The following is a 24,224-nucleotide window of genomic DNA, read 5'->3' on the forward strand; positions in this document are numbered from 1 at the left end:
AACCACTATGAGTCAGGCTGTGAATAACTTCTCATTTCAAAAATTAGAGAGACTGGCAGAAAAAGAGGTTAAAAAATGGTGGGAGATTAAATATCTCCAACAATACTTAAATCTGGGGATCATACCAAGAGGACTAAGGATTGAGAAAGAACCAGCCTTTGGTAATGATAACCCCATTTTTATGGAAAAATGGAATAATGCCTTAGATAAGTGTTCTAATCAATTAATGGAAATCCTGGTGGAATACCAGGAAGACTGTTTGAAAACTATCGAGGAAGAGATCCATCTGGTGGAGTCAGAGATTAATAAAGCATTTGACGAAGAAACCATCAGAGAGAATAGTAAATTGTTAAATAAGAATGTGGAGAAATTAGAAGAAAAAATTTTAAACAATAAAGAGAATAAATTGAGTCGCGATAAGGAAGACCCAGGGTAGGAATATAAGAAATAATAGACCCCATCAGTATAACCAGGGGGCTGGAAAGAGATATGAAACATATACTACCTCTGAGGAAACCAAAATAGCTAAGAAATCCTATGGTACAAATAATACTCCTAGGAAATTTAGAACGGTTGTAGATCATGAAGATACGGATAGAGTTGTAAGAAGAAAAGAAATACAAGTTAACACTATCAATAAGAAAACAAAAGACAAGCCCAGTCAGCAGGAAGTTTTTTTAGAGAGCCGACCAAGAGGCCATTATTCAAAGAATCAGAATGTATGGACCCACAAGAACAGTTTTTCCCCCCTGCAGATCACTCAGACACCACCAAAAAAGAGAAAATTATTGGGAGCCACCGGAGGACTAGGGGACATAGAGGAGGGAGAAATGTCCGACTAAACGAAACATCTAGTAGCGAGGGCATTTTGAATTTATCCTCAGTGATCTTAAGTCCAGAACAATTGAGTGTACTGAACAAAGGCTTAAAATTCGCCCCACAAGCTGAACCAAATTCATTTGAATTGTTCATTGACACTCAAAAGTTTTTGAGGAAACTAACAATAAAAAGATTTTTTGAAAAGAAAAAAGACACTACACCAATGATAGGAACCGTTTCAGACACTCCCGACAAAGATGGAACATCTATTGATGTAAGACAAACTCCAGAGACCATCCATTCAGGTTTCAAAAATAAATCCAAATTCTTTCCCACTTGGGAAAAGGGGGATCATATCCCGGTTTTCTGCGAGATGATCATGAGGGATTTCGAAAAAATTTCCACGAATAAGAAAAAAGAGAATTTAACTAAGAGAGAGAAACAAGCCCTTAAATTATTGAAAGACAATAGGGAGATAGTAATTAAACAGGCCGATAAAGGGGGGAGCATTGTGGTCTTAAATAGAGGTGACTACATGAAAGAGTCCCAAAGAATATTGGGTGACACTAATACCTATAAAATTTTAAAAAGTAACCCCACATATGATTTTAAGAAAAAGTTACATCAAATTCTAAATGAAGGTTATGATAAAGGTATTATAGATAAAGGAGAACTTGACTATTTGTTTATCTCATCCCCCAAGACAGCAGTCTTCTATTACCTACCAAAGGTACATAAGAGCCTCATATCCCCACCAGGAAGACCCATCATTAGTGGGATCGGATCGATGACTAGTAACATCTCACAGTACATCGATTTTTTTCTCCAGAAATACGTGGCACAAGCGAGATCGTATGTTAAGGATTCTGCCCAGATCATTAGGGAGTTTGAAGATTTTGAGTGGTGTGATGAATACATCTGGGTAACTGTGGATGTAGCATCCTTATATACCGTTATAGACCATGAGAAGGGTATAGATGCCGTCCATAGGATTTTAATGAAAGACCCAGAAATGAATACAGAGCAGATTTCTTTTATCTTAACCCTCATAAGGTTCATTCTGTTCCACAACTTTTTCTGGTTCGAGGGGACTTTTTACCTTCAAACTTGTGGAACAGCAATGGGTACCAGGTTCGCACCGAGTTATGCTAATATTTTTGTAGCAGATTGGGAACTTCAGAACATCTGGCAGAATAACCCATTCGGTGCGAACCTGGTACATTGGAGAAGATATATCGATGATGTTTTAATAATTTGGAAGGGGGGAAGGGAGATCTTAAACGAGTTTTTGTCTTTTATTAATTTTAATACCTATGGTCTTAAATTTACTGAAGAAATTCACGACACACACATAAACTTCTTAGATCTGACTTTATTTATAAAAGAAGGGAAAGTCAGAAGCAAGACCTACTTTAAACCCACAGATGGGAATGGATTCATTGAATTCTCTAGCTGCCATAATCGCAATTGGTTGACAAATATTCCAAGGGGGCAACACATGAGAATTTTTAGAAATTGCACAGACAGGGACGATTTTAAACAACAAGCACAAATTTTAAATAAAAAATTCCAAGATAGGAACTATCCCAATGATCTTTTATTTAAAACCCAACAAAAGATAGAAGGTTTCCAGAGGAAAGATCTCCTAGTAGATAAGGATAAACATAAGATTACGAATAATAGAGGACACAGAAATTACTTTGATTTTGCCTTCCTCACTAAGTATAATGGCAGGGCGAATCTAATTGAAAGATCTATACGGAAAAATTGGCCCATTTTACTACAGGACCAGTATCTAAAAAGGGTCTTACCATCAAGACCGAAAGTGCTATACAAAAAAACTAATAATCTGAAAAACATTCTAGCACCTAGCATACTACCTAAAGAAGGCAAGGAAAAGGAGCATTTTTTATCCAAGAAACCGAACGGTTTTTTTAAATGTGGCAGATGTAGCACTTGTAAGTTTCAAGCAAACAAAACTATGGAATTTAGGAGCACAGTCACAAAGGAGGTTTTTAAAATAAAACATTTTATTAATTGCCAGAGCAAAAATGTTGTATATTTACTACAATGCAAATGTGGCGTCCAGTATATAGGACGCACTATTAGAAAACTTCATGTTAGACTGCTTGAACATTTTAATGGGATCAATAATAAAAACATGAAACATAGTGTTCCTAAACACTGTACTACCTGCAATGTTTTTAACTGGAAAGATTTTATTTGCATTGGGATTGATTTAATTAAACCACACTGGAGAGGGGGGAACACGGAGAAAATGTTGGCAATGAGGGAAACCGAATGGATATATAGAATGAAATCATCGGTTCCCTCGGGTCTTAATACGGACCTTGACATACTGGTTTTTATAGATTAACCTGTATATGTTGACCTGCATATATTAACTTGTTTTTATATCCCCTTTTTATCTAGATTTCTCCATGTATATATATTCTTATTTCCATTTTTATATTTATCTTTGTTCCTGTTTGTGCAATGAAGAAAGTGACAACAAGAGAAAGCGAGCCCCTCCATTCTTTGAACTTCACAAAATGATCCTCACCACATAGAGGTTGCTATTTCTATAACCTTCCATGGTCTCTTGATCTTATTATTTTATACTTGTCCCCTATTCAATTATGTTACACTTTATTCTCTTTATATTCTCCATATTTTGTATTCATTTTGATGGATTTGATATTTAATCATTTGATATACTCTATGTACTCCGTTAGAAATTACTGATCGATTGTTTATCTCTTGAAGATAGTTTTTTTATGTTAGCCCTAGACATATATATATGTAATTTATATCATGAATGTAGTGATGCAAATGGGCTATCATTTTTTATGTACATATACACATGTAGATTTTTTATATACCATATATATATTCTTTATTTTTTATATTTTACCATTTTTTCTGCCAGTAAAATTAATATAATCAATTCTTTGATTCAATTGGTCATCTCTATTTTTAAGGCCCAATTTGCATCTTTATTTAGGATGCTGGAATTGTAGCTACACTAAGATTGGATGTAGGCAGGTCTGTGAATTCAGACCGCATTATTCTCGAGCGCCCCAAGTGGAGTTTTGCTCGTTTTGTGGCTGTGTATATTACACATAAAGTTTATTTGCGTTCCAGCGTGGAAGACGCATGCGCACTCCGACCAACCGCACGTCATTACGTATGACGGCGCGCACGGCACGGACTGCGCATGCGCAACCACTAATTGGTGGCCGGACCGGCGGATTTAAAAGAGAGAGAAGACCGGCAGGAATTCAGCAAGCTCCTGAGGAAGTCGTTACCGACGAAACGCGTAGAGCACCGAGCACCCGCAAGAACCCTACATTTTTGGTATAGCAGTCTGTTTTTACATGCATTTTTAGTGTTGAAGTATTTGTGCATTTTTTTGCTCAAAGAAAATAGCATTGGCACTTTTGTATACTCTGCACTTCAGCATTTGGCACTTTATTTAAGCATTGTATAAATATAGCTGCTACCTTTAGGGGTTCTTGATTCTTCTGTGCATGTTGCACTTTTAGATATTGTTCTAATAAATTGGATTTTATATTTTTATATATGGTATTTTTATGACATTATTCTGAACTATTCCATATCATTTTATACTAGATCACCACATATCTTAATGCTTGTGGCGCCCTGTAGTCTGTACTAGAGTCCAGACTTTGTGTTCATGCTATCTCATCTAGGCTGTAAAGATTACCATAAATGCAATATACACCCAACATTTTCTGACCTAATAGTCTTTTTAGATAATGTCTATCATAATTTTTAGTATTTATTTGCTATATTTGTGGTAATCTCTAGGTCTTCCAAAACTTTATAATCAAGACACATATGTGATGAGCTCTGGATCACCTGTAACTTAAAGTTTTGTTACATAGTGTCCAGTACTCAGTGCCAATAAAGTTTTGTGCGCTCAAAATCGGCCACGCATGCGCACCGATAAACTTCCTGAAAGTTACTGGTCCTTGAGGGCACCCGTAGCTGAACGGAACTTTGTGTCGCTATGCGCATGCGCGACGGCGTTTTTTGGCGCGAAGACAGAAGATTTCTGAAGACTTAAAAGAGAGGCCGGAAAAAGGAACAACAGCATCCGCAGCTCCTGAGGAAGTCCCGAAAGGCGCGGGACGAAACGCGTTGAGCCTGAACCTTTGTTTTTACAGCAGTCCAGAGACCGTTCATTTCACCATATAGAAAGCCGCAAGTATACTTAGCCCTTGGAGTCGCGACCCAGGGCTATTTGGAAACATCTTTACATCTTGACTCTTGTGTGCTAGTGGCTGGTGTTTATTTTTTAACTTATCGGTCTTGGAATTGTACTGCTTGATAATCATGATTTTTATATGAATTGTATCAATAAATTTGTAGTTTTTTATACTCTATATTTGTTTTTATCACAGGGATTAGCGCCCTCAATAGGGGAGACTAACACTCTCCCCCTCTCTATTGTCAGATTATAACGAGTTTCTATTGAATCATTGGTCGCGTTCGCTACATTTTGCCACATTTCTCTAAAACTAGCACACAATACCTTCAAGGTATACAACACCATATGCTTATTACATTCCTTGTAATTCACCTAAAGAGCGTACTGTAGAAGTTAATCTTTTCTCAAAACCCACAGCGATTGCCAATTGTCAGCTCTAAATTTTGAGACATATCAAACCTACTTGACACTGCACCTTTCGAACAACAAACAAACCTCATCACTTATAGACTTGTCAAATGCTTCTACAATACTCAAGTTACATGGTAAACCGCTAACACACAAGTTCGTCCTGTACCTGCAAACTCTGCTAGTTAGGTTGGGTTTAGTCCAACCTATTGCTCTGGTCATTCATTCCACATAGGAGCAGCTTCATATGCAGGAAGTCTTATGGTTCCAACTCACATAACAAAGAAATGGGCCAATGAAAATCAGCCACTTATTGCAGGTGCATACCACCTCCAGAAAGGAAATTTAAATGTTTTAATAACACTACTTTGTAAGTATCGTTTCTGGTTTAATAAGTATGGCTTATCTTTTTGCCCTCTTTGTTTACAGGCCTAACCACTTGTTGGTTCCGGCACACCACTACCGACTTAAAGTATAATAATACTTATTCACGATCGGCTATGGCTTCCGACCACAAATGTAAAGGAGTTAGCCTGTAGTTGTGGGAGGAGTTGTCCAAAAATTATTTGAAAGTTTATCCAAAAATATGAAAATGACGTGACGTGCAAAATTATTTAGTTAATCCACGTCACACCACATTTGTGAAAAAATATGTGATAGATCTACACAAATGGATTAATAATATTGACTTCTCCTCGTTAAATCTTCTCCTAATTGTTCTTCAAGCTTACCTTCTCTCTGAGTTTTCTTTCCTTCCTCTCCTGCACCGTGGTCAGATAATTCACAGCGGCATACTCCAACACCGACAAGAAGACAAACACAAAACTAACCCAGAGGTAAATGTCCACAGCTTTGATATATGAAACTCTTGGCATGGAGGCATTTACTCCAGTAATGATGGTGGACATGGTCAAAACTGTAGTTATACCTGGAAGAGCAAGTATTAATTTGAATAATTAAAGGCAAAGAACATAAAGTGTCTCCACACTCACCACAAATTACTTCAAAGCTTCACAGGTGAATGTAATGTAATTTTCTTTTACCTAATGGAACTCGTGCAGGAACTGCTCTCCGATCAATCCAGAAGGATACCCAGGATAGCATGACCATCAGTGTAGCAGGAAAATATGTTTGCAGCAGAAAGAAAAAGATGTGGCGCCGTAGAGTGAAGTTAATGTAGAGACGATTGTACCATCCTGTATTAAGAATTTACAGCAATAGTTTGAGCTTTGTACTGTATTTTTCAAGCACCTTCATGCCATCCTTAATTCAAAGAGGCTTTATTCACTAAACAGTGGTTTGTGGTAAATCTAAATCAACCTGCAAAATTCAGGCTAAAATTTACCACCATGCGCTGATTAGTGAATAAACACTACTTATTTATTCAATAAGACCCTTGTCTGGCAATTCAACAACAATATTTTAAATTATTGCAGAGATAAATCTATTACTTTTTAAAATAATAATGTCAGATCTAGAAAAGTATATAAATATCATGCTAGCTCCCAGGTTTGTTTTTTTTTGCACATTGGCACACAGAGCATTTAAAAAAAAAAAAAAAACTGTATTACTTCCCAATAATGGTTCAAAATAAAAAGCCAATGCTACATTATATATGGAAAAATAAAACATTTAATAGCACTTTAAGCATCATAACTAATACAGCTCGTTGTAGTGGTTATTGTTATGAGTTCCAAAAAGGTCTGACAGAAGCATCTCATGGTTTCTGTCAGACTCTTTTGGAGCAGATTGCTCTCTGTTAAAATTAAGAGAGAGAGAGAACAGTCAAGAGAGCAGAAATGCTGTACATTGTAGTAGGTTTAGGATGGAGCTTATTGATTGATGTAACTTATGTTGTCTACTAAATAATTTTGAAAAGTACAAAAGAGTAGTACTGCTATGGCTGATGTGGAATAAGCAATTTGTAGTAAAGTCAATACAATATAGAATTAAGCATAGAGAAACAAAATTGAGAACGTGTTTTAATTGATGACTACTCCAGGATTTCTGAGGCTTTCTAATATAACCTTGAATATGATTGTAATGGTGATGGTGAGTGGCAACAAGTAAAAGAGAACCGCTAGTTTTGTATATTGACGATGTATCTGTAGCGTGTGATATACCTGTGCTGCTATAGAAAGCCAGTCTTGTAGTGGTGTGAAACTTTTGAATAAGGAATTGGGATAATGAAATCCTTTCATCCGTTTTTAAGGAATCATTGCCATTCTTCCAGTATAGCATAAGGTCATCTTCTGTGTAGGCATCTAAGGATACAAGAATAGAACGATAACAACAGCATTTTAGAAAATTATATTTAATTTATTGAGTATTTTTTACTTCAAATTACCAAAGATTATTTAAAGCTAAGTTTTTGATTTATTTACATAGTTGGCGTTGACGTTGCCGATTGCAGGCCAAATGGAGTATGTTTGACTTAGGACACCTAACATTAACAGCATGAACTAGTTGGTCGCTTGCTAATTCCTGCCCACTGTTACTGTATGCCTAATTTCTTACTCTTAAAGACTGAGCTACAAGCATTTTTTCATTCATTCTGTTGATCTGAATTGGTAGTTCTCAGATACCCCTTGGTAAGACTTTAGCACAAAGCTGTGTAAAATGAGTAATTACAAGGGTTCACCTAAACTGTTTTTACAATAACAAATAGACTTTTTGATTGATTTCTTGATATTGCGATATTTTGTTTACAAAATGACAACACAATTATAAATAGAATTAAAAAGGAACATTCACTTCTCTGGAAGTGACAGTTTCCAATTCCCTCAACCCAGTAAATTAGATTCATTTGTTTACTGTGATAAGGAGGAGTGCAAGTTGGTAGTATAAAAAAACACCAGCAAGGTTTTTTTTATGTTGGTTTGGGCATCTTCCTATGGTACATATTCTTATACATGCTAAGACCTTTCGCTTGTAGTGCTGTCTATGGGTATGAGACTTCTTTGCACTCTTCACCATCAGGGAAAAGGTTATTTGCATTGAATGCCCTTACTGTGCAAGGACAGCCATGACATACAATGTAAATAAAAAATGAATAGCACAACTTATATCTAACCTTTAGCTAGCAACAGGGTTGTCCAAAGAGTCTACACGTGACAGTTGCTTTTTTTGAAAAAAAAAATGCATTAAATAGGTTACTCCAAATGTTCTCTTCACGCAAAGTAAATGATTTGAAATGAGAAATTGCTCTTTTTTTCTTTCTGCCATTATTTTTTGCTCTCTCAGCTTTTTGCTTCATTTTCTCCTGATGATTTTACAAAATAAGTCAAATGAGCGATATTACTGGGAAAAAAGATAAATTCAAAATTCGAAGGATTTTTGTTCCATAAACAAAACAAAAAAATGATCTGCTACAGAAAATAACCCTCTCTGGCATTGGTGGAAACGTTGTCGTAAGATGGGAGACCCCACACACTCTGGGCGGAGGGGCTGGACCCCACACCCCACTCATACCCCCCCTGCTATATCCCACCCCACCCAACCTTCCCTATGTTCTGTCCCTCTCTATACTCTCACACCGGATCACCCCTTACTCGGATGAGTGGGCTGGTATCTGACCGATAGTAGACTAAATGCTCAGCAGCTAAATTAAATACCCCAGGATGTCCGACACACCTGAAGCTCACTCAATTAAAATTGTAATACACTACATATGTTGTTAAAGTTACCCACGCAATGTGGACAATTGTACAATTGAATACTTGATAAGCACTGTTCGCAACGCTCACACGAACGGGACCTGCGTGTCCGACCCACGGATAGCATGATCTTGTATGTTATATACTGTTATTTTTTCCACTCAATAAACAGTTTTTGAATGAAACGTTGTCGTAAAAAAAAAGTGCACTTTTTTTTTTTATACTTTGGGAGCGACACATTTGTGAACTTAAAAAAAGAACAAAAAGACAATAAGAATGACTGGGACTGGACACAAAACCCCCGGACTGGCCGCAATGGAGCATAGGATAGGGACAAACTAGCCCCGCTCTGGAAAGACACCCCACCCTGGACGGCCAAACTCCGACCGACATCACCCAAAGCAAGGCCTATAGACAGAGAGGGACCTCCCTTGAGGGTAAACGCAACCACCCCCAAAGCAACCTAACCATCAGAGGGAACATCCGGGGGCAGGAACCTGAAAGAGCCCCGGGGACCTAACATTCTCACCGGGAGGGATCCCGTAAACTACAAGCCCCCACCCGACATACTACACCCACCTCCCACAGATGATGACAACGACTCCCAGGGATAGAGACGCCACCGAAGCCTACCTCTCCCAGGTTAATCAAATGTTTATATCTTGCAATGAAAATGCCAATGCAAAACTGTTAAGTGAATAATTTCAAATGTAATGTGATTATTAATGCTGTACTGCTACTTCAGATAGGCACCACCCTCCTGCACCCACTCAACTCCCCCCGCACCAGGCACAACACCAAGGATACCCCAGGTACTACCCCACACTGGGACTAGGGGAAAGGGGGGAACCCCACACGCTTGATAAGCACAGCCCGGCTGGACATAGACAGAGGGGGCACGACAGGCCACCTCCAATACTTCTTACAGGGCCCACACCTCGCCCTCCAGACACTGGGCCACCACACGCTGCACCAAATCGGTGCCCCAGGGACTGGACACCATACGTACTGCCCCTACCGCAATGCGGTACCCCACCCCCACCTCACGAACCCTGGACCCCCCACTCAATGGCGACCCTGGGGCATCCCCAGGCACCACTGATAACCACAAGGGGAGGAGGACCCTACAATGACAACCGAATAAAAAGCTAACATCCCACATGAAGGTACGCAAGGGAACAAAGGTAACCTAGGTGCTCAACCAGGAAAAATTACCCCGGATGAACGATAGCTGCACTACACTCATCTCGAACCTAACCAGCGATAAGTGACTGGGCTCCTTCAAAACAAGTGCAGAAATACTCTCATCACAACACACTACAAACAGCTCACTGTAGACACACAGGCTTGGGGAGAGACAGGGAACACACCAGCCTGCACGACCCCACGACCTCACACTCCCTTCTCCTCTCCCTACACCCGACCGCTCTTTGCCCCCCAAAGAAAAGCAGGGCAAACCTCCGCCTCCGACTTTCCTGGCTATATCCCCGTAAGACCAGGCACAACTGACACACTTCACAAACTCACCCACGCTAGACACCACACCACACTCCATCACAAAACCACCTTTCCCCTCTCTAGACTACCCCGACCGACCCGCACTCCCACCCCATCCCGCCCACCCACCTGGTCTACCTTAGCGCCACCCAGTGGGAAAGCACCCCGGAAAGGGACGAACCGGGAAAGGATCCATGGCGCCCCCGTTGACGTGTATATCCATCAATTGCAAAGGCCTCAACAACCCCCTCAAGCGTCATCAAACAATGCGATGGGCAAACAGAACCCACGCACAAATTATATTCCTACAAGAAACCCACTTCCAACACAACAGAACTTTCCCCCTACAAAATAGAAATTTCAACAGAAACTTCCTAGCTAACTCACCAACAGGCAAACAAAACGGAGTAGCGATACTACTGCACAAAGCATGCCCCCCTTATAGTGGACACAACCGAAGCAGACCCACAAGGACGGTATGTAACGGCAGCAGGGAAAATAGGCACCCAAAAATACGCCTTTACCTCGATCTATGCCCCAAACACCCCCACCGCATCCTTCTGGCTGGCACTACAGGCACACCTAGCACTGTTCTCCTCATACCATCTGGTAATAGGAGGCGACTACAACGCCGCCCCATCCCCAGCGATAGATAGGCATAGGACTAGACGCCAAACGTCAACCCAGGGACACACGGCAACCGCTGACAAACTTTTCCAAGCCTTCCTCACACGCACACACCTAGTGGACGCATGGAGGGCCCAACACCCGACCTCCCGGGATTACACATTCTACTCCCACCCACACCAATCCCACTCACGTATTGACTTATTCCTGACCTCCCCATCTGTACTACCCCTGATCAAATCCACAACTATAGGATCAATTACGTGGTCGGACCACGCTGACATCTCACTCACCCTCGACCCACCAAACAAGGCCCGTCGATGGCACTGGCGCCTGAACCCTACCCTATTGCATAACCCAGCGATCAGAGAAACCACTTCTCAGGCCATCACCGACTATTTCATGCTGAACCAACACTCGGTCACCTCACAGGGGACACTATGGGCGGCGCACAAGGCAGTAATCAGAGGCACATTAATAAGTCAGGCCACCCACCACAAGAAACAACGCCTGGCACAACTCGAACAAACCCTAAAAGAACTCCGATCACTAGAAGTCATCTTCAAAACACAACCCTCACCTGACCTAAACACTAAAATACAACAACATCAGGCAGCCATTAAAGCCTTCATGTCAGCGGACGCAGTTAAGGCCCTCCAGTGGACTCGCCAGCTCTTTTACGAGAAGTCCAATAAAGCGGACACCCTACTCGCCCGCAAACTAAAACGAAGAGCAGAACACAAAAAAATTACAAAAATTCACACGAGAGAGGGAAAGCCGCAAGAAACACCAGATCAAATAGCGAAGATATTCCAAGAATACTTCGCTGAACTTTATGATCATAGCCCACAACACAGAGGTGACCCTACACAACTAACCACCAAGATTAATGAGTACCTAGACTCTGTCACCCTACCCTCACTAACACTGGACGGAGCTAACCGACTGTCCGCAGATATCACGACAGATGAAATAGCAAAAGCACTCAAAACACTAAAACCAAATAAATGCCCGGGCCCGGATGGATTTTCAGGGCTATATTACAAAACCTTTGCGTCGACCCTACTCCCGCACCTCAGCAACCTTTACAACTCACTCCTAAAGGGGGACCCACTACCCACGGACATGCTACAAGCGAACATATGCCTCCTACCGAAACCCGGAAAGACCCACCTAGACCCCGGACACTACAGACCGATCTCCCTGCTCAACGTAGACGTTAAACTATTCACGAAAGTGTTGGCAGAAAGACTCAACCCCCTCCTTCCCCGACTTATCCACCCAGACCAAGTAGGGTTTATCCCAAACAGACAAGCTGGTGATAACACAAGACGCACCTTCGACCTAATCTGGTACGCCAACCACAGACGCATCCCAACCCTGTTGATATCCCTAGACGCCGAAAAGGCATTCGACAGACTGCTATGGCCCTTTCTATTCGCAACCCTACATAAATTCGGCCTCCCAACACCCTTCCTGGACGCACTGCGAACCCTCTACTCCTCCCCCACGGCCACCCTTCTCCTACACTCGACAACAGCCCCCCCTTTTCCAAATAAATAACGGCACGCGACAGGGATGCCCACTCTCCCCCATCTTATTTGCCATCTCCCTCGAACCACTACTCCAAGTCCTGCGAAACCACAAGGAAATCCACGGAGTTCGAATCAGAGACGAAACCTATAAAATCGCGGCGTATGCAGATGACGTACTTTTGTCAATCACAGATCCGCTGAATTCTCTACCACCTCTGTCCGCAGAGTTAACAAAATACACACACATTTCGGGATACAAACTCAACCTGGAAAAAACTGAAGCCCTCCCGATCCAAGTAGATCAATCCACCCTCCAAACCCTTCAAACCAGGCACCCATTCAAGTACCAGCCCACAGCCATTAAATACCTAGGGATCACTCTCCCAGCGGACCTCACGCATACCTACAAATTAAATTACGCACCCCTACTGGCAACAGCTGCACAAGACCTGGAAAAATGGAAAGACATGTCGATCTCACGGATCGGCCGAACGACCTCAATAAAAATGAACCTCCTCCCGAGGTTCCTATATCTCTTCCAAACCCTCCCAATCCCGATACTAGCTTCTGATTTTAAAAAGTTACAGACCAAAATAGACAAGTTCATATGGGCTGGAAAAAGAGCACGTATAGCCCGACGAACACTTTACATCACAAATAGACAGGGTGGCCTAGGACTTCCCAATATAGCCCAATACTTCCACGCAGCACAAATAGCACAGACAACCCAACTACACGCCGCTCCTGGCCTAAAGAGATGGGTCGACCTAGAACACGATATATTCGGCTCCGATTTTCCCTCCCTCATCATCTGGCTCACAAAAGAGGCCAGGCCACCAACCCCCACCACATCCCCAGCCCTCCTCACCACGATCAACATATGGGATAAAATCACCAAAAAACATGACCTAATCTCCCATCCCTCCCCACTAATGCCCATCCTCCGGAATACTCAGTTCACACCAGGCATGACCCCGAAAGACTTCTCCCGCTATGAGGACAATGACCTGACCCGCATTCACCAATTCTATAAAAATCAACAGATCTTACCCTTCTCGGAACTACCCCAACAGACCCCCTTCATGACCCATGACTTCTTTCGATACTTACAAATCCGCAGCTACATAGACAAACCAGCCCTACAGAAAGCGAGCAATACTCCCCTCACTCCACTAGAAAAAGCATGTAGCAAGCACCCACTCTGTAGAGGACAAATATCAACATTATACTCCCTACTAAGTAAAAAAACAAGGGAAGGCGCTATGCCATACATGGCCGCCTGGGGGAGAGACTTGGGCCCCATGGAGGACCAAAGTGACTGGGCGGATATTTGGGAAGCCACAGCAACGGTATCGATCTGCGTCAACCACAAAGAGCAAGCGTACAAAACCCTTCTCAGATGGTACATCACACCGCTACGCCTGAAACAAATGAAACAATCAAACAATGATCTATGCTGGAAGGGGTGTGGGAACAGAGGAACATACACCCACATGTGGTGGGAGTGTCCCCGAGTGACCACACTGTGGCAACATATAGCGCAATTAGCCACACAGGCACTACACACCATAATCCCGCTAGACCCCTGGCTGTGGCTCCTGTCCAGACCTCTTAAAAATATCTCAAGGGCACAGAATAAACTACTGGCCAAGCTGGCACTAGCCACCAGGCGAGCGATCGCAGAAAAATGGGGAAGCCCAGACATCCCGCCCCTCACAATCATAAAACAAAAAACCAACGAAGCAATGCAAATGGATAAGCTAACAGCCTTAGTCCACGACACCACCAAACATTTCGACAAAATATGGGAGCCATGGATCTTTGAATTCACGACCCTATCAAACGCCCCATCAAACGGATCAGACCAGGTGGGTGGGAGCTCCCAACGAGCAACAACACAGATCTAAGACCCAACCCTCACACCCAACCAACGAGGCCACCGAATGCACACACCTACCACCCCCTACAAAACAAAACAACACCTCCACCTGCGGCACATATGCTGAAAGACAACCCCAACACACCAAACAACCCAACAACACAAAGCGAGGCTAGAACTAGAGCAAATATACCCCAGACCAGATCTAAATGTCAAACAGACCCGAGTGTAAACCTGCCCCAGAGGCGACAACAAGGGAATCTGCCAAACGGGACGCAACACTCCCGGACTCGAACAAGGCATAGGGCACACAACACACCGACCATACACCCTAGAACCAAAAAGGGCAGACCGTTAGCCACAACAAGAAGGAATCGACGTATACAAGGAAACACCGACCAACACACCCCACCAAAAAAAAAAACAGCCCCAACCAGAACACACATAAAGATCACAGGTAGGATAACAAACTACTCAGACTTAACACCACCCAACCCCGGTAAAACCACCCCCAGGACCACTCAAGTCTAGACAAGGGACACCACACATAGACGGGCCCACAAATAAGAATCAAAACCCAGCCCTAAGACCTGACTACTACCTCCCTCCCCCCCCTCCCTCCCTTCTGCACTCTCCCCGGATGGAGGCACACAAACACACACCACCTATTTAGGAAAACAAACACACCGCAATCACAACGATACGGAACACAAACTAACTGTAACTTGAGTACAGCCACTGTACACAGGTACACGATGTAATATAGTTCACACCCCCAGAAGTTACACCCTGGAACCCCCTCCCCGTTAGACACAGAGACAAACAATAACAGCTATAAACAGATGTAACAACCAAAATAAACGTGATGTAAAGAATACCACGACACAAAAGTTCATGCACCACAACTACCACAGATAAAGCCAGCAAAAGCATGAGCTCCAGGAACTCTGTGAACCCACTCTTTAACCCAAGTTCCTCTTCCCGTACCTTACCCCGAATAATAGGTAAAAACCAAGGTAAAGAATCTCTATTTAAACGAGACCAGGAAAGCAGTACCCCCTGGTACACATACCATAGAAAGACTACTATAAACTCAACCTCGTACAGCTTATTGTATATAATGTATAATCTGACTGACGAGTTATGCCATGGCAAGGAATGGAACTTTGTCTGTAACAACAAAGAAAAGATGGAAAACTGGTCGTAAGACCCTGTTACCCCCCCCCCCCTTCCCCAACCCTTCTTCCTTTCTGTATCCCTATATCCCCCTCTTCAACTTGAAAATAATAAAATTTTGAATTAAAAAAAAAAAAAAAAAGAACAAAAATAATAAGAGTGCCAGGAATCCAGTCTAAAAATGAGTGATACTTTTTATACATAGCTCCCTTTAAAATTTCAGTTTTGTCACTTGTTAACTACTTTCCCATTTTTGGACTGCCTTCCACAAGTGGGAGCATTAAATTCAAAAGGGTATTAATTTCTGTCTTGCTTATTTGATTTGCACCATATCAGTCTGTATATAAGCTGATTACAGAGAGTCTGAGGTCTACCCTTCGTGCCAGTGGAAGTGATCTACATTTTGTACTTTCTAATTTTCATTTTCCATACCTAAACAATAGAAGTGACAACTTTAAGTCATGCAGTAATGTGTATATATATATATATAAGACCTATTTTGTGAATGTTTTTGAAGATACTACCTGTAAAATATAATAAATACTTACAGCTTTCAATTTCTAAAGAGCAGGATTGTGTATCAAGTGGAAACCGACTGAAGTCCATATTGCACATCGCTGTTACTGTAACCCTGCAGTAGAATAATCATATCCTCAATACATTAACAATTGTAAAACAATGCCACAAAAAACAAAGGTTTTCATAGAATTCTTTATTTACTCTACACTATGGGAAATTGTGCATTATTTGTTTGTTAGAAATCAGAACAATTCAATATTTTAAACATTTTACGAGCTACAGTTTTATACTTTCCTTTTTTTCTTGTGAATATATATTTATTAATAAAATAACCAAATGATGATATAAATTATTTCTGCTTATACTAATGATATGAATCTGTCTTTAATACAAAAAAAAACTATTCGATTAGATTAGAAAGTTGACCTAGATCTGAGGTGGACAACAGGGTGATCTCCAACTGTTCTAGATCTACAACTCTCATGCTTTACAAGGTTGGTCAATCCTGCTCTAGGACAAAATAAAATAACAACCCTATGGTTGGCTGTTCATGCTCTAGGTCTAAAAATTGGAGTCAACAGCCACCTACTGACTCCATCACAGCCATATCTGACCACACATGGTTATGGAAAATCCCCTGGAGCGGGCAGATGCCATCTTGATGACTCGAGGTGGAAATCAGTGGAGGCCTGAAGCCTTGATTACTGTGCTCTCATATGCCCATTTGAGCACAGCACATATTAACCTTACAAATACTCGATATATACTCAGTTCAGGCAGAAGGTAGGCCTTATTTCCCCATTATTGCTGCAAACAGCAGGCCTCTCACCACGTGGCTGTAACAACCATAAAGGCCTCCTGTTACTTCACTTCCCAACACTCTACTCTGAGTGAATCTATGACACAATACATCAAGAAGCTCCTATCTGTAATCATTTGTCTAACAAGTGATTTGACCTGTATATACCTTAGTATTGTTTATTTTTTTCATCTAATACACTTAATACACTAATACACTTATGTTGCTTCGCTGAGAGGAAGGAGAACAAGAAGAGAGAAATAAACATCTACAAGGCGGAAGATATCTAGTTGCGCTTAGTAGGCAACATATATGTTTCTCAACTTTGACAGTAGTGGCCCCATGGCTTAACAGCTACTTGTCACATATTCATCCTCACCGTGTGGTATCTGCGGTAGTAATTGCCTTCCTGACAATAACGCTCAGCAGCCCTGCGCCAGTATACCTGACTCCTGCAACATGTTGATGGATGCCGGCCTCTGCGAATCCACACCATATTATAGCCCAACATCCGCCCATGATAATGACGACGTCAATGTGCATGTGACGTCACGAAAAAGACGCGCATGCACGTTCTGGGGTCAAAGGCCAGTTACAGCCAATCGGATCTGTATTTAAACACATTTTTCCTTTTTCTCATTGCCCTGTCATGGATTACTTTAGGTGGTTATTTGAGAGTGCATTCCTGATCATGTGTTTCTGGTTAGTGAGTTTAGCTTTGTTTTGAATTCCCTGACTTCTGGTATCCTTGACTATTGGCTTTCACTTATTGCTGTGTCCCATTCTGTGTCCCTGACCTCAGCTAGTATAGTGACTTTTCTTAGGTACGTTAAAGGGAAACTCCAGTGCCAGAAAAACGATCCGTTTTTCTGGCACTGGAGGGTCCCTCTCCCTCCCACCCCCCAATCCCCGGTTACTGAAGGGGTGAAAACCCCTTCAGTGACTTACCTGGGACAGCGGCGATGTCCCTCGCCGCTGTCTCCGCCTCCACGACGCTCCTCCTAGTGATTACGTCGGCCGGTGGGCGAGACTGATCTCGCTCACCGGCCGAGGAGACCTAATGCGCATGCGCGGAAATTCCGCGCATGCGCATTACGTCTCCCCATAGGAAAGCATTGAAAAATCATTTCAATGCTTTCCTATGGGGTTTTGAGCGACGCTGGAGGTCCTCACACAGCGTGAGGACGTCCAGCGACGCTCTAGCACAGGAAACCTGTGCTAGAACCCAGGAAGTGACCTCTAGTGGCTGTCTAATAGACAGCCACTAGAGGTGGAGTTAACCCTGCAATGTAAATATTGCAGTTTATGAAAAACTGCAATAATTACACTTGCAGGGTTAAGGGTAGTGGGAGTTGGCACCCAGACCACTCCAATGAGCAGAAGTGGTCTGGGTGCCTACAGTGTCCCTTTAAGTCCGGCCATTCTAAGGTCTGGTTAGATGTTACCCTTAGTCCTAGGTGTGACACAGTTCTGTGTGCTAGATAAACTGTAATCCTGACATTACGACATGGCCATAGATCCCGCAGAATTGTGTCAGCACATAGCAACTTGCGAAAGAAAACTAGAGGAGAATGATCACTGTATGGATCAGTTTGCCCAGGCTTTCAGTACGCTTCTTGCTCAGATGGCTTATTTACAGCCTGAGGTCCCTCCAATTATCTGCCTAACATACTTCCACCTATAGTATATAAGGCACCTACTACGTCCCTATCTCCTCCCCCGCATTTTGATGGGAGGAGGATTTCTCAATCAAATTGAGTACCACTTTAAGGCCTCACCAGGATCTTTTCCCATGGATAGAGCTAAGATTGGGTACTTGATGAACCAACTTAAAGGTAAAACCTTAATTTGGGTCAATCCATTATGGGAAAGTAATAGGAGTATTGCTTATAACTACCAGGAATTCCTTGCAGAATGTAAATTAACATTTGAACCATTAAGCAGGGAGGATGACGCTTCCACTGCCCTAATGCGTATCAAACAAGGGAACCGGTCTATCTCAGATTATGCCATAGAATTTTGCACCTTGGCTTCTGAGGTAGACTGGACTAATACCGGTTTGATCTCTGCATTTAAAGAAGGATTATCCAAGGCAATTCTTGATGAAATTGCTGCCAATGATCTACCTAAGAGGTTAAATGAGTTAATCACATATGTGATGCAGATTAAAAACAGACTTAGGACCAGGGAAATTACCAGAAATAGAACCAGCTATATGGCTATGTCACTGGCACCTCATGTCTCCAAACCTATTATCCCTGACCACTCTGTACAGTCTGAACCCGAACCTATGCAGTTAGGGGTCACTAGACTGTCAGAGGCAGAGAAACAGTATAGGAGAAAGAAGGGTCTGTGTTTATACTGCGGTAAAAAAGGACATATGAGAAGTGCTTGTCCCATACATCCGGAAAACTTCCGCACCTAAGAACTTTAAGGGGACAGGTCTTAGGTGTGATGGACACGTCCTCTAGTAATAACCAAAATAGATTTCTCCTTAACATCACTGCCCTTTGCAACAAGAAAAGCTTTTCATGCAAAGCCCTGATGGACACAGGTGCAGCAGGAAACTTTATTGACATGCATTTTGTTAAAAAAAACACGTAATACCTATCAAGGGGAGATAATCACCTTGGCCATTGAGGCTATTGATGGGAGACCTCTCTCTCATCCCTTGATTACCCAGGAAACCATGCCTATTAACATTTCAGGAGGTTTACGCAAGGAAAATATAACATTGCAGATAATTGCTTCTCCTTCTTGTCCCATCATATTGGGATTTCCTTTTGCCTCATTAAGCACAATCCTCATATTGACTGAGCAAAAGGGGAAATACTGGAATGGGGTAAAGACTGTATAGAGAGATGTGTGTTACCCATTACCAAGAGAGTGGGCATCGTTACTTTGCCCACTACTATGCTTCAGACCTCCAAAGTTCCCATACAGTACTGGGAGGTTAAAGGGAAACTCCAGTGCCAGAAAAACGATCCGTTTTTCTGGCACTGGAGGGTCCCTCTCCCTCCCACCCACCAATCCCCGGTTACTGAAGGGGTGAAAACCCCTTCAGTCACTTACCAGGGGCAGCGACAGGTCCCACGTCGCTGCTTCCTCCTCCCCCGCCGCTCCTCCTTCTGGTTACGTCGGCCGGTGGGCGAGACTGATCTCGCCCGCCGGCCGAGGAGACCTAATGCGCATGCGCGGCAATGCCGCGCATGCGCATTAGCGCACCCCATAGGAAAGCATTGAAAATGAATTTCAATGCTTCCCTATGGGGAATAGAGCGACGCTGGAGGTCCTCACACAGCGTGAGGACGTCCAGCGACGCTCTAGCACAGAAAACCTGTGCTATGAAGCAGGAAGTGTCCTCTAGTGGCTGTCTAATAGACAGCCACTAGGGGAGGACTTAACCCTGCAAGGTAAATATTGCAGTTTTAAAAAAACTGCAATAATTACACTTGCAGGGTTAAGGGTAGTGGGAGTTGGCACCCAGACCACTCCAATGAGCTGAAGTGGTCTGGGTGCCTGGAGTGTCCCTTTAAGGAGGTATTCAGTAAGAGTCAGACTGATATTCTACCTCCTCACATATCATATGATTGCTCCAAAGATCTGCTACCCAGCGCAATGCTCCCTAAGGGGGCAGTATATGCCTTATCTCTACAGGAGAGTAGAATCATGGATGAGTACATCAAAGATTCCATAAGTAAGGAAAGTCATCCTCACCTGCTGGTGCAGGGTTCTTTTTTGTATCAAAAAAAGATGGAGAATTACACCTATGCATTGATTACAGGGCATTAAACAAGATTACCATAACAAATGCCTATCCCATTCCCTTCATCTCCGAATTGTTTGACAGACTCCAGGGTGATACAATATTTACTAAACTTGACCTCAGGAGTGAGTAAAATTTGGTAAGAATTAAGGAAGTTCATGAGTGGAAAACGGCCTTTAACACTACAGTAGAAGTAGGCACTATGAGTACCTTGTCATGCCCTTCGGGTTATGCAATGCTCTGGCTATGGCTAACCACACCTGCTCTATTTTACAAAAATCACAGCTTTCATGCTGGCCTTAGTTATTGTAAACAGAAAAATCACAGCTTAAAGGCTTAAAGGCTGGCAGCCGTTTCTCTTAATAGAAAAATCATGCCACAAAACTATTTACGCACAAAAAGTTACCTTAGACTGTACAGAACTTTCCCATCTGGTTGCACCCGTAGCATAATGTTATCGGTGGTTGTATCATGAATAAAGGATCTCTTGGAATGGACAAAAAACATGTCGGGAACCCAAATTTTTTTAACCAATCGCCCATCAAAGGTCATACTTTGATTATTTGAGCTGGGAAAAGATAATCTCTCATCTTTCCAATAATGCCTGAGGTACAGAGTCATAGTAAAGTCCTGAAAAATTAAGACAAAAAAATATCAACAACAATGAATATACATGTGCCTGATTTTTATTTACAGCTTTTTGGTATGCAATGGATAATAAAGGTTTGATAAAACATTTCAAAGGTTAATGAAACCAAACATCTAAAACAACTTAGTGTGCTGAAATGCTTAATGTGTGAAGAGTGCTGTGTCTGTTAATTGGACAAAAAAAAAAATCAAAATTTCAATAGTGTGACGAAAGAGACTTTGCCACTGGGTTTTGCAGGGACTACTTGCCAGCCTTTTACCCTGTGACTATGGCCTCTGCAATAGAACTGGTTAATATACTTCAAACAGGCTCTGCTTGGGACTATATGGTTCGTTTACCGAACAACCGCATGAACAGAGACTCCCCGGGAGCTTGTTAACACTTATTAACAACTTGGAACGTTTCTCAACGCTGTGTTCTAATTGTTCGTCTGGGTGGCCGCGATTCCTATGAACAACCACAAGGGGATGTGACTTTTATGGGGATATGTTGTATTTTGGGGTACTTATTGGACTTTATAAAAATGTGTGTTTTTTTACTGTTTGGGGATAATTAAGTTAATGTATTATCTACCTTAATTGTATCACAGGCAGAGGGGAGGGATTGTGTACTGTATGTGGGAGTGTCGTTCATTGTTACGTTGTTTTTATTGACTTGTACACTTTGTGTCCCTGTGCCCAACAAGGTCCACCTTGGTCGTCGCCCTTGTTGGGAAACCTGCATAAAAGGCCAATGTGCCTCCATTAAAATTGATTTACTGTTGGAATCCTCAACACGTAGTCTTGTCTCATACAGGGTTCATACAGGGTGGAAGGAAGACGGCGAGATTCCAGTTAAGCTACGGCGGTTGTGGAGTCTGTGGTGCTTGTGGTGTTCTGTGCGGTGCTTATAGTCTTCAGTGTCAGATAGGAAGCATCTGTTGGCGGAGGTGCCCAGTCGGGGTGCCAGGTGATCCGTTACAAATAGAAACTGACAATTATCTAAATTCCTCTTGATAACCCACCGTGGCTGTCAATAAGACAACTGGTCCTGTTACTCCATGGTAGTTTAGCTCAGTAGAGCTAAACTCAAGCAGCAACAACAAATGATACCGCACTCTAATATATAAAGTAGTTATGTAAAGCAGATACTTGCAAAGATAAATTTATTAAATATACAGAGATAATAAATATCTCAAAAAATAAATCCTATAATAAATAATGTACATCCCATCTCACCATGAACACCTTAATAGAAATAAATATACTATACAATCCTCAAATAGACCCCAATGTAATCCGACAATGACAGTTAAGTACGTGCCAAAAGACACTAAGTGGTAGAGAGCCCTCTATCCACTATGCAGAATATATATACATGAGTCCATCCGCAGAGCAATGTTGAAAAAAATTGTATAAAAAAAGGATATATCCAAAATATGAAAAAAGAAAAAAAGGACAAAAAGTAAAAAGAAGAAAAAAAGAAAATATTTACAGTCCGAATGTGTACACACTGATGGTTGTATATAAATATCTCTCCAATGCTATATGGTTAGATCTCACCAATATTAGAAGTTGGTAATTGCTGAATCCAAAGATAGGAAATTGTCACCGGTCTGTGGCAAATGAAGAAATGTCCAGTCAGTCCTCCTGTGTCTGCTGGATGAGGTAGAGGGTCTCACTGAGTCGTCGGTGGGGTGTTGGGCTGCGCGCTCGAGATCCGATGATCCCTTCAATGGCCCAGGGCCGGTGACAATTTCCTATCTTTGGATATACCCGTATATACTCGAGTATAAGACGAGTTTTTCAGCAAATTTTTTGTGCTGAAAAAACCCACCTCGGCTTATACTCGAGTCACTGTCTGTATTATGGCAATTTACATTGCCATAATACAGACAGGGGGCTGGCAGCGAGCGCTTACCTCTCCTGCAGCTCCTGGCAGCTCCCTTCTCCTCTGCGCCGGTCCGTTCAGCACCTCTGTCAGCTCCCAGTGTAAGTCTCGCGAGAGTTGCGGGGTCATAGTGCGGCTCTCGCGAGACACTGTGAGCTGACAGGGAGGCTGACCGGACCGGCGCGGAGGAGAAGGGAGATGACAGGAGCTGCAGGAGAGGTAAGTGCTCCCTGCCAGCCCCCTTCTTCCCCCCACTGAACTACCAATGCCACTGGACCACCAGGGAGTGAGAGCCCCCCCTCCCTGGCCAGCTTGGAAGCAGGGAGGGGGGACGAAAAAATTAATATATATAAATAATAATAATAATAAAATAATAAAAAAAAATAATAAAATAAAAAAAATAATAAAATAAAAAAATAATAATAAAAAAAAATATTAATGAAACAAAAAAACAATATTAAAATAATAATTAAAAAATAACCCCCCACCAAGGCTCTGCATCACACTCTGCGTCACACACACACACACACACACTGCATTCATACACACTGCACTCATACACACACACACACACACTGCACTCATACACACACACTGCATTCTCATACACACACTGCATTCATTATATACACACACTGTAAATAAATATTCAATTAATATAATTTTTTTAGGATCGAATTTTATTTAGAAATTTACCAGTAGCTGCTGCATTTCCCACCCTAGTCTTATACTCGAGTCAATAAGTTTTCACAGTTTTTTGGGGTAAAATTAGGGGCCTCGGCTTCTATTCG

At 42.1% G+C, this 24,224-nt stretch overlaps 1 protein-coding gene across 1 annotated transcript in view; it reads right to left on the reverse strand.

The window, feature by feature from the left end:
* The window catches only part of LOC134587291 (gamma-aminobutyric acid receptor subunit rho-1), a 168,062-nt gene that overhangs the window by 16,328 nt on the left and 127,510 nt on the right, over positions 1 to 24,224 (reverse strand). Inside the window, exons 5-9 of the mRNA XM_063443566.1 lie at positions 21,322 to 21,545; positions 16,380 to 16,462; positions 7,585 to 7,725; positions 6,505 to 6,657; positions 6,193 to 6,389 (exon numbers count right to left, since the gene is read on the reverse strand). Of these exons, the coding sequence (XP_063299636.1) occupies positions 6,193 to 6,389; positions 6,505 to 6,657; positions 7,585 to 7,725; positions 16,380 to 16,462; positions 21,322 to 21,545 (798 nt within the window). The remainder of the gene's footprint in view (positions 1 to 6,192; positions 6,390 to 6,504; positions 6,658 to 7,584; positions 7,726 to 16,379; positions 16,463 to 21,321; positions 21,546 to 24,224) is intronic.

This window comes from Pelobates fuscus, chromosome 2 (genome assembly GCF_036172605.1).
Source record: "Pelobates fuscus isolate aPelFus1 chromosome 2, aPelFus1.pri, whole genome shotgun sequence".
Lineage (NCBI taxonomy): Eukaryota > Metazoa > Chordata > Amphibia > Anura > Pelobatidae > Pelobates > Pelobates fuscus.